Raw genomic sequence first — 11,784 nt, 5'->3', positions numbered from 1 at the left:
TCGTGTTAATTTTACATGAGATTGTCACTTGTATGATTATTTTGTAGTATTTGTTTGGTTATTTTTTGATTGAAAAAGATAAAGAACAACCAACAGTTTCTCTAGGAACAAGTCATAAAGTGTGTGTGTGTGTGTGTGTGTGTGTGTGTGTGTGTGTGCTGTTGAGGTGTTTGGTTCACTTGGCCTTTCTAGTCTCTCTTGAGGTGAACTGCTGCTTGACAGAAACAAGTTCAAGCCAACCTTCCATGATGCTGGCAAGTGAATGATAACTTAGTGAAATGTCTTCATAATATCCCTTGGGAGAGTGAGTCAGCCATGCCTTATTCCCCATTTCTAGTATTAATTTAAATGAAGACTGTTAAGTTCAAAAGCAAAACAAGTTGGTTGTGAATATGCTGGTGACCACAATTAGACTTGACTTGTCTAAGAGAGGCTCCTGGCTTTGATCCCCACCACCGAGGCAGTGGGCCTGATCTACTTCTTCCACAGTTGGTTTAAGAGCCCCCAAGGTGTCCACTTAGAGGATTCAAAAGTGGCCCATAGTACAAAGAGTGTCTACCGATTCCACCAAGTGTCCACCAAGTGTGAGTCCACTGTGTCTGCAGCTGCTCACAGCCCTTGCACTCATAGGTAGTCAGCAGCGCAGTGCCTCTCTCTCCACCTCGTCCTGGAGCAGAATCTTCCATCCTGGGTGGGATCCATCCTCTGAGGATGCTGACCAAGGGCTGAGCATGGAGCAGAGGGCAAACCTTTTGGGAAGGAGCTGAAGCCAAATGAAGAATGAGTGAAAGACTTAGAGATACTTAAACTGTGATTGGAAATGAGGCTATGGTTCCGGGAGGAGGACTCAGAGCCACAATGTTGGGATGTACTCTGCAATAATTTGTGTAGACCGGAAAGGCTGCTTCAGGAGGCCATGAGCTCATTGTCTTGGATGTACCCAAATCAATGTGTGCTGCCCCACTTGCAGCAGGGGCTGGACACTGGGCATCCCTGGACCCATGGCCTCCTGGGTCCTCTCTGGCCCTGTCATCTGTGCTGCCAGCATTTCCTTGACTGATTCTCGCCCTGAGAATTGATTGGTCTGTCTGGTTGTCTCTTCTCATAGCTCCTCATTAAACTGAAGACCCGAACTTCCACTGAGTACTTCCTGGAAGCCTGTTCTCGAGAGGAGAGAGACTCCTGGGCCTTTGAGATAACAGGGGCTATCCATGCAGGGCAGCCAGGGAAGATCCAACAACTCCATATACTGAAGAACTCTTTCAAGTTGCCCCCGCACATCAGCCTGCAGTGAGTGCTCCACCTGCCTGTCCCTGACTCTGCCTGGACGCCCTGCAGCCTCTCCTGCCTGTTTACTGGGGAGGGAGAACCCTATAGTACTGCGCAGGCCTGGCTATTCAAGCGTTGTGCTTCGGGGTCAGCTGTTTTCTCTGTTCTGGTTGTGCTGTGTTGAATGGCTGGAACTTGTTTTATGTAGCTCCTCTCTCCTATGTAACCTTAGGGCCTCTACCAAGTCATTCTACCTCAGTGGATGAGGTAGAGACTACCTACCATTCCGCTTAAGGCAGAGTGCTTGGCACTAAGTCAGGTCTCATATGACAGCTCAGTGTCAGGTAATGGTTACCTGTTTGGTGGGATCCCCTCATTCAGCCGTCCAAGAACTCAGTGAGCACCTCACAATATGTACTGTTATTATTTATCAATTTTAAAAGGGAAAAAAAAAGGACAGTTATTGAGTGCTTGTTGAATGTCATGCATTGTGCCAGGTGCCCGGCAGAGGTAAATGAGAATAAACAAAGTCTCAAGGACCTTCTACCCCAAGACATAGAGATCTTTCATTGGCAGCAGCAACTGTCACACCAGGTCACGCCAGTCAGTGGTGGAGGTGATGATACTGGTCAGAGATATATAAAAGGTGTTTCCATCATGGAAATGTCCTATTACCTCACAGGCAGACACACTGTTAACCCGTCATAGATGGGATGCGAGTCAACTCCTGGGCTCATAAAACTCTACCCCAGCCTCTGAAGTCTACTCTGTGCACCGTCTGAGGGTCTACATCCCTGCTAAGTCAGGATGAGCAAGGGAGGAACAGTTGATGAGGTGGGTTACAAAAGGGTCTCTACAGAGGGGGAGCTGGAGGAGTCCGGACATAATGTAACAAATCATAGGGAGCCACTCAGGTTACTGCGGTGACTGGATGCTCTCGCTCTGTGTTTTAAACTGTCACAATGGTTTAGTCTGATGTCAACAGTAATAGTCGCTTAGTGTGGAAAGATTCGAACATTTAGATGACCAAGAAGAGAGGAGCCCCTGAAAACCCTGTGTATTGGATTCTGATTGTGTAACAAGAGCCTGTCTCTGTGGTGTGTGTCATACCATTTGTCCCTTGCTTTAGATCATGAACTGTAGCTGACAGTGTGACCAGGCTCCTTTCTTTGCCTCCCTTCTATGTAGTCGAATTGTGGACAAGATGCATGACACCAGCAGTGGAATCCGGCCAAGCCCCAACATGGAGCAAGGAAGCACCTACAAAAAGACCTTTCTGGGTGAGCCTGCCTGACCCGTGGCCGGGTTGGAGGCCTGGGGTGTAGTGCTTGAAGCTCACCCAAGCTCATCCAAGCAGCTTATAATGGGGATGGAGCTGCCTGCTAAGAAATGGGATGGCCTGTGAGGACCCCCTGTGGGTATGGCTACGGCTCAGTGCATTGGGTGTAACCATTAGGCTGCCCTGAGGTAGAACCCAAGGCCTCTCGGGAAGTCGACGTCAATGAGGTCGTTGACGAAGCCCCTGAGAGGCCAGGGTCTAGCTAGCCCGTGGTCTGACAGGTGTTTGTCCTTGTGCTCACACAGGCTCCTCCCTGGTGGACTGGCTCATCTCCAGCAACTTTGCAGCCAGCCGTCTGGAGGCAGTGACCCTGGCCTCCATGCTTATGGAAGAGAACTTTCTCAGGCCAGTAGGGGTCCGGAGCATGGGAGCTATTCGCTCTGGCGATCTGGCTGAGCAGTTTCTGGATGACTCCACAGCCCTGTATACTTTTGTAAGTTAGAGGTTGGGTTCCTCTTGCCATTAGAGGAGAGAGAAGGAAGTGGTAACAGTAGGAGCCATAGGGAAGGCCCGGAGTATGGGGAAAGCTATCCCGAGGGGACGAGGAACTTCTGTGATAACAGATTTTCTGCCTTTGCAACCCCCATGTCCCGGACTTGGGGTTCTTTTGTAACAAGTGTTTGCTTTCGCCTTCCCACTAGGCTGAAAGCTACAAGAAGAAGGTAAGCCCCAAGGAGGAGATCAGTCTTAGCACCATGGAGTTAAGTGGCACAGTGGTCAAACAAGGCTACCTATCCAAGCAGGTATGACTGCCTTTGAGCAGGAGGAGACTCATGCATCATACTTGGGGGAGACAGGAATGAGCCCAGAGGGAGGCAGGGGCTGAGGATGCTGGGGTAGTCTTTATGAGTGAGATCCACAGGAAGCAGAACCTCCCCTCCCCAGCCACAAGAAGCCAGCTAAAGATGTACACATTTAAATATACCAGACCCAAGAACTGTTTTGAAAAAATAGACACACAATGCAGTTGTTACATTGTCTTTGTCTGGGTTTTATTTCTGTGAAGAGACGGCATGACCATGACCACAGCAACTCCTTTTGTTTGTTTTTGCTTTTGTTTTGGTTTTTTTTTTTTGAGACAGGGTTTCTCTGTGTAGCTCTGGCTGTCCTGGAACCCACTCTGTAGACCAGGCTGGTCTCAAACTCAGAGATCCAGACCGTGGCAGCTCTTAAAAGGAAAACATTTGCTTGGGGCTGACTTAGAGTTTCAGAAGTTTAGTCCTTTGTCACCATGGCCGGGATCATGGCAGCACACTGGCAGACATGGTGTTGGAGAAGGAGCTGAGAGTTCTGTATCATGATCTGCAGGCAGCAGGATTGTATGCCACACTAGTCGTAGCCTGAGCACAGGAGACCTTAAAGCCTGCACCAACAATGACACTTCCTCCTACAAGGTCACATTCCCTAATGCCACTTTCTATTGGCCAAACATTCAAACACGAGTCTCAGTGGGCCATACCTATTCAAACCACCATACACATTAAAAACCAACGTCTATATCATTGCCTGATTTTACATTTGTCACCTTCCTGATGAGTACAGGTCTCCATCTGCTCTTCGGTTATTATTTACCATAGAAGCTATGGCCTACCCCAAAGGTCCTGCTGCTGCTGGGCCCGAGAGGCAACACAGACTAAGGAAAGGAATGAGACCCCACATGAGTGGATCAGGGGATGAGAGAGGCTCCAAGTGCTGAGGAAGTTTTGTGATCTCAGAAGTGAATTCAGGGAAAGTTTAGTTCATGCTCTCTGTCACACACACAGATTAATACCGTCTATTTACACTTTATCATATACTGTATCATAGACTATAATTGATCCTTTTTCTAATATAGAATGTTACATTGATTTTCTCTGTGTATACCTGTGAAGTGAACAAATATACATGTAGCTATAGGGTTGTTTTTGGACCAAGTTGATCCTTAAAACATTGGTGACCTTGGGTGCACTGTGAACTCTGAACTTCTGGTCCAGTTGATACCTGCTCTGTTCTCCTCTTCCTCCTTTAAAATAAAAAAATTATTTAATATTGTTACTTTTTAAAAACCTTTGTGTGATGGGTGTTTTGTCTGTATGTCTGTGTATGTGGTGCTTACAGAGACCAGAAGAGGGAATTGGATCTTCTGGAAATGGAGTTATAGATTGTGAGCCACCATGTGGATGCTGGGAAGTGAACCTGAGCCTTTGCCAAGAACAGCAAATGCTCTTAACTGTTGAGCCATCTCTCCAGCCCCCTCCCCGCTTTTGTTGTTGTTGATCAGTGATGGGGATTGAACCCAGGGTCTTGTGCTTGCATGCCTTACAACCTTATTGCTCAGCCACAGCCTTAGCCCCGTAGTCGTAGTCCTTTTACTCCTTCGTGTGGGGGTAGCACACCTCTTCTTTTAGTGCTCTCACCTCTCTGTATAGTAAATGTGGTACTTTTGCTATGGTGCCACTACAGGGATTGTGTCACTGTGATCCTCGAGTTTCTTGGAAACTCTCGCTGGAAGGTCGTCCCATCCGAGGAGGCTGGCTTGTTGGGGTTTTGTTTGATGGGAGCATGGGAAAGGGAAAGAAATGTAGAATCATCACCAGTGAGACTTGAGCCCTTTTCTTCCTACAGGGGCACAAGAGGAAAAACTGGAAGGTGCGCAGATTTGTTCTGAGGAAGGACCCAGCGTTCCTGCACTACTATGACCCTTCCAAAGTGAGTGGCCTGTGTTCCTTGGGGCTGTACTACTTCTGAGTCCAAGCAGACTGGGAGCTGGTGTGTGTCCTCTCATACCCGCCACGGCTCTGTGCAGGCCGTGCCACGCGGTCATCCCGCTGTCTGCTCAGTGCGTGGCCTTCCATGCCCCCTTCCCACAAGAGGACCGCCGCCATTTTGAGAAAAAGCACCTTTTACTCTCCCCAAAGCCTGCTTTGCGGGCAAGGTGAGGGGTACACAGGAGACTCCAGCCTCTTTAACCCTTTCATCTGACTGGTCCCCAAGTTCTGCCTCCCTCAGCTTTTTGTTTCACCTTTGAAAACATTTTAATATATTTAATTTACACATCACATTTTGTGTCAGGAGTTGCTGCTCTGAGTTTCTGATAACTACCACCTCATGCTGAGTTAAGCTAATCCTAATCAAAGGGAGAAAAATGGCTCTTTAGTTGTGGAGTTCAGCCTTACCTTTGATATCTGTTTTCCGTCAGGACCACTTAGCCTCATGGAGGAAACTTCTCATTCCCTGCCTTCTTGGTTGTTAGGGTTCCACTGCTGTGAAGAGGCACCATGACCAAAGCAACTCTTATGAAGGACAACATTTAACTGAGGCTGGCTTACAGCTTCAGAGGTTCAGTACATTATTATCAAGGTTGGGAGCATGGCAGTATCCAGGCAGGAATGGCCCTGGAGAAAGAGCTGAGAGTGACCTGTGTTCCAGGAGCTTCCTCATGGGCAGCTAGGAGGAGGGTCTCTCCTGCACAGGGCGGAGCCTGGGCATAGGACTTCAAGCCTGCCTACACAGTTTCACACTTCCTCCTATGAGGCCACACCTATTCCAACAAGACCACACCTCCTAATAGTGCCATTTCTCACGAGCCAAGTGTACTCAAACTACCACATTGCCAAGCACAAGGAAGACAAAGGCCTGGGAAGAGAGATAGCAGGAGGGCTGACTGAGGAGTCAAACCCTTGGGTCTCCAGAAGGCACCTATTGACCTCTCGAAGGTATCTAGTGCTGCTGCTGCTACAGGTGTGGCTGTCTTGCCTTTTTCTTTCTTTGTTTTTTTTTTTTTTTTTTTCTTTTTTCTTTTTTTGTTTTTCGAGACAGGGTTTCTCTGTATAGCCCTGGCTGTGCTGGAACTCACTTTGTAGACCAGGCTGGCCTCAAACTCAGAAATCTACCTGCCTCTGCCTTCCAAGTGCTGGGATTAAAGGCGTGTGCCACTACCGCCTGGCTTAAATTTTTTTAAAAGACAGTATATCATGTAGCTCAGGGTAGCTTCAAACTATGTCACCAAGGATGGTTTTGAGTGTTGAGATTACAGGCATGTGCCACCACCCTGGATTGAACTCAAAGTTCTGTATAGGCTAAACAAGCATGCTAACTGAGCTACATTCCCAGCCACACAAATCCCATTTAAAGCAATGAAGATATAAAATGTATGAGCACAGGATTTGCATTTAACTCTTAGTCTAACCTCAACTACTTTGTGCCCTTGATGAGTCCAGGGCCTTTTGCTATTAATCTACTCTCATGTTTTCTTTGCCTTTGTGCTTCCTACTGCTGGGCTAAATCCATGTCAGTACCCAGGATCTATTTCTCAAGGCCTATTCAGTCTCTGGTTGAGACTGCCTGTTGTAGACTCCCACTGTGCTGGATCCCTTCTTTGTGTTGTTTCCCTTCTCTGGTATCTAAGTGAAAACCTCTGCATTGTTAGTAACTGCTTTAGCCTTTGTTTGCTGAAGCCACCATTTAGTATTATTAAAAGAAGGGACCAAGGGCTGAGGCTCCTGGTGTGTCAAGTTGCTCTTTAACCATCCAGATACCATAAACCCAGCCTTGTTTCATACCAAGCACATAACTAAAGACTTACATAACAAACGTCCAATGTGCAGGAATGTCATCACCTATTGACAAAGGTTAAGGAAGCCAGTGAGTGCTTCTGGTAGAATGTTGGATCAGTCTACAGAATGTTGGTAACTTAATGGCACTGCTGCTACTGGTCATGAAGAGGCCCAAACTGCCTCACTGGTTTAAGTTACTTGGGCAAGATGCCCAAGTTCAGCCTCCTTTATTATAGATAATTTGAAGTGGCTCTACAAGGCTTACAGATCAGTTATTGGAGGATGGGTCTTTGTGTGTGTGTGTGTTCATGAAATTACTGACTAGTCTCTTCCTCCACAGGAAGAGAACAGGCCAGTAGGTGGGTTTTCTCTTCGTGGTTCCCTTGTGTCTGCTCTGGAGGATAATGGTGTTCCTACTGGTAAGCTACAACTTCTGCTCTGGCTTAAAGATCTCTGGGGCCACCATCTGCATGTTATTGATGGCCTTGGAAGGAAACCCTGAGCAGGACTCTTCTCAGTGAGTCAATGATGTCATTTTTGAAGCCAATTTAAAAAATTAAGTAAGGGGTTGGAGAGATGGCTCAGCGGTTAAGAGCACTGACTGCTCTTCCGAAGGTCCTGAGTTCAAATCCCAGCAACCACATGGTGGCTCACAACCATCTGTAACGAGATCTGGCACCCAGTTCTGGAGTGTCTGAAGACAGCTACAGTGTACTTAAAGCATTCAATAAATAAATAAATCTTTTTAAAAAAAAAAAGAATGTCATTCTCATCAAATTCTTAAAAAAAATTAAGTAAAAGGTTATATGGGATGTTCTTGCTGTTTCAAGAATCAACAGAACAATCCTTTCTTTTGACATTCTTTTTTTTTTTTTTTTTTGGTTTTTCGAGACAGGGTTTCTCTGTGTAGCCCTGGCTGTCCTGGAACTCACTCTGTAGACCAGGCTGGCCTCGAACTCAGAAATCCGCCTGCCTCTGCCTCCCGAGTGCTGGGATTAAAGGCGTGTGCCACCAACGCCCGGCTTTCTTTTGACATTCTTTACTCTCAGTTTCTGTGCTGATGGCCTGTAAACGTCCATCTAAGTTACAGCTAAGGGACACAGTGTTTTCATGTTAAAGAATGCCTTCATTTTCTGTTTGTACTGATTTTACAATCTCCAGCTATGGTAGGAAAGTAGCAACATTTCTGACTTGTGGGTATAGAAATTGAAGTTCAAAACCGATCCAAAGTAAACATCAAATTATGTGCTTCTTTAAAACATACATTTAGGAGATTCTTTGATGTGAAACTGTAGGTCTATGAGTAGCACAGGGGCAAGCAAGCAAGCTGCAAACTTTTAGAATAACCCCTGGCAGACCTTATGGCTATAGGGAGTGGAAATACAAGCTGGAAGTTGACATGGATATTCAATACTTTTCCTCTCCCCTGTGTAGGAGTTAAAGGGAATGTCCAAGGAAATCTCTTCAAAGTGATTACAAAGGATGACACACACTATTACATCCAGGCCAGCAGCAAGGCTGAGCGAGCAGAATGGATTGAAGCTATCAAGAAGCTAACGTGATCTAAAGGAGCAGGACCAGGGTTCTCATCATTGGATACAGATAAAGACTTCCTGGAGAACTGGAGTACAAGATACCGGGCTGGGGATGTGGCTCAGTGGTGGAGGACCTGAGTTCAATTCTTGGTACTGTTAAAAAAAAAAAAAAAAAAAAAAAGACTTTATCATTGTAAATGTTGCACAGCTTTGCAGTGAGACTGCCCAAAGTGGCTCCTCAGATGACAGCGGGGATGCGATTTCCTTCTGCCTTCCTATGACCAACTTTAAAAGATGGACCAGCTGTTAGGTGGACAGCATCTTGACTTTGCTCTTCAGGACAGAAATCTGTGCCTTTGGGGACAATAGTACCTCTTTCTCTGTTGGAACACTAACTCCGGTTTTGCTGTATTAAATACTCTAGTCTCAAGACTCTCTCAACTGATTTCAACAACTCAGTATCTCCGGGATTAATAAAGAATGACATCAGTCTCTGGCTATTATGGTTCTTGTAGTTAGTTCTCTGGTTCGCACAGGTTTCTAACCTGTGAGGCCCTATGTATCACGGAAGCTGGCTGTGGAGGAATTTCAGGTGATCTGTCACCAGGATGATGTTTCTCACTTTAAAGCGGAGATGCTGACAAACAGATGACTGTTCAGAGGATACTGTTTGTCTTGTACTGTAAGACAGTAGGTATCACAAGTTGCAGATGTCATACTCTTGAAATCTGTCACAGATATTTTTTAAAAGGCAGAAGTACAGCTTTTTTTTATATATAAAATGGACATTTAGAAAGATGTGGAGCCTCAGCTCTGCAAACGACAGATACAAATGACAAAAGTTAACTCAAGGCATAAAACTTTGGTCTAAAAATGAACATTAGCTCAAGTTAAGCACATCCCCAGTTGGGGGTTAAAGTGACAAGTCTGTATCATACAGTGTTTTTATAAATATTTTTTATTAAATGTATACAGTGATCTGGCAGTGATGGCCAGGATTCTTGCCAAGGACAATGGCTTGGACTTTAATAGATAAAATACATGACTTACATTTAAGGGGAGTGGATATTTCTAAAGTGTCTAAGTTAAAAACTTCTCTTAAAATAGACTTCCTCTTAACGTCTGGAATATCTGATCCCGTGTCCAGAATCCCGAGAACATGTCTGTTTCTCCCTTCACTCCTTACTTTGTAAGAGGCTGCCTTTTCAAGCACCGGTTTTTCATTTGGCATCTTTCCAGGTTTAATGTACCTAGCGTTACTTTCAGAATGTTGACAGGTGCTTATCTGAATTAAAAACTACATTTGGCTTGATAGCTTCCTGCTTCACATAGCTATGAGTGAGAGGATTCTCAAGGGTTCTAAAACAGATGAGCATTGGCTTGAGACAAAGCAGTGGAGCTGGCAAGGTCTAGACCCAGCTTTTTGTCATGCCTACTCATTTTAATTGTTCTCGATGTAAAAAAAAAAAAAAAATGGGCTGGTGTACTACAGCTAAGTAGTGGCCCAAAGATCAGCACATCTCTAGAGCTCCAGTTAAGAACCTGAACCAATCAACCAAATAAACCCCCCAAAACTTGGAACATATTCATGAGAATTGGTTATGTTTGGTTATAAAACTAATTTAAAAAAGAAGCAGTTTCAATGTTTCGTTTTAGTTAGTTTCAAATCACTGTAAGGAGTCACAAAGTACTATTCATTTTGTTGTGTAAATTAAGGACCATATGACCGTAATCGATGGCAGAAGGAAAATAGAACTGTTAGCATTTTTAATGAGAAGGCTTGGGTGGGCGTTGTGTGTGTTGTTTACACTGTTCAGTCTCACGGCTGGGTGAGTCTGCCTGGCTTAATGTCCTAGTTAGTTCTTTTCATCACAGTATCACTGCAGTACTGATCTCCCAGGCTAGTCAGAATTTTACACAACTGTAGAACCTAGCAACAAAACTCAGACAGATTAAGCTATTTCTAATTCTTTGAGACAGGGTCTCTCTGTGTAGCCTGGCTGATTTGGAACTTGCTTTGTAGACCCAGTCTTGAGACTGCTCTGATTTATGGTGTGCTCTACCATGGCTGGCTTAATTTTTTTTTTTTTTTTTTTTTTTGAGACAGGGTTTCTCTGTGTAACAGCGATGGAACTTGCTTTGAAAACTAGGCTAGCCTCCCAAGTACTGGAATTAAAGATATATACCACCAACCTGACTAAGCTGTTCTCTTAAATATAAAACTTTTCAGCAAGCAGTCCCTAGGAAAAGGGCACTTGCTATACTTGATAATACATTTTTTCTTCTGTGGTAATGGGGATTGATCCCATATATTTCTAAATCCTTAGAATATGTGTATTCTGTCTCTGAATTATCTGAGATTACAGTTACTATTGCAGCTTTGATAACATCTTCATGTCCTTTTATAAACTTGAAAAAATTTTTTGAGACAGGGTCTCACTATGCAGTCTTGGGTGACCTGTAACTTGATATATATAGACCAGCTATGCCTTGAACTCAGAGATCCAACTGCCACTGTCTATGATGGGACTAAAGGCATGGACTACCATACCTGGTCCTAAACTTGCTTCTTGATGCATGACCTGTGGTTTTCAGGGGTTGTTCTAGACCATCAAAAAACCAGATATTTATATTATGATTCATAATAGTAGCAAAATTAAAGTTATGAAGTAGTAACAAAAATAACTTTATGGTTGGGGGTCACCACAATGTGAAGACCTGTATTGAAAGGCCCCAGCATTAGGAAGGTTGAGAACCACTACTGTAGTCAGCCAATCTGGAGTACATTCAGAGTCCCTAAATACTAGCCACATGGTATGCAGACTAGCAAGCATGGCTCCTCAGAAATGGGTCACACAAGGTTAGACCAGTAGATTAAACAAAAGAACTTTCATAAATGGCATAAAACATCTCTCAACATTCTAATTTCCAGCAATGGTTGTCCAGGCTGATCAGCAATTCTTGACTCAAGGGATTTTCCCTCCTCAACTTTCCAAGTACTGGAGCCATCAGCATGTGCTTCTGTACCCAACTCTAGAACTCTTCCCATGATGTCTAGTCCTGGACTGACTTAGTTTCAAGTTTGCTTACAGATAATAAATAGTAT

The 11,784-nt window shown here is 44.7% G+C and overlaps 1 protein-coding gene across 1 annotated transcript in view; it reads left to right on the top strand.

The window, feature by feature from the left end:
* The window catches only part of Plek2 (pleckstrin 2), a 19,598-nt gene extending 10,457 nt beyond the window's left edge, over positions 1 to 9,141 (top strand). The window contains exons 3-9 of the mRNA XM_021179494.3: positions 1,109 to 1,290; positions 2,458 to 2,549; positions 2,854 to 3,041; positions 3,250 to 3,351; positions 5,213 to 5,296; positions 7,484 to 7,562; positions 8,578 to 9,141. Of these exons, the coding sequence (XP_021035153.1) occupies positions 1,109 to 1,290; positions 2,458 to 2,549; positions 2,854 to 3,041; positions 3,250 to 3,351; positions 5,213 to 5,296; positions 7,484 to 7,562; positions 8,578 to 8,705 (855 nt within the window). The 3' untranslated portion in view covers positions 8,706 to 9,141. The remainder of the gene's footprint in view (positions 1 to 1,108; positions 1,291 to 2,457; positions 2,550 to 2,853; positions 3,042 to 3,249; positions 3,352 to 5,212; positions 5,297 to 7,483; positions 7,563 to 8,577) is intronic.
* Positions 9,142 to 11,784: the final 2,643 nt, after the last annotated feature.

This window comes from Mus caroli, unplaced genomic scaffold (genome assembly GCF_978045245.1).
Source record: "Mus caroli unplaced genomic scaffold, Mus_caroli_1 scaffold_14, whole genome shotgun sequence".
NCBI lineage: Eukaryota > Metazoa > Chordata > Mammalia > Rodentia > Muridae > Mus > Mus caroli.
Note: the sequence above shows the minus strand (reverse complement) of the source record. Positions and strands in the feature narration are given on the sequence as shown.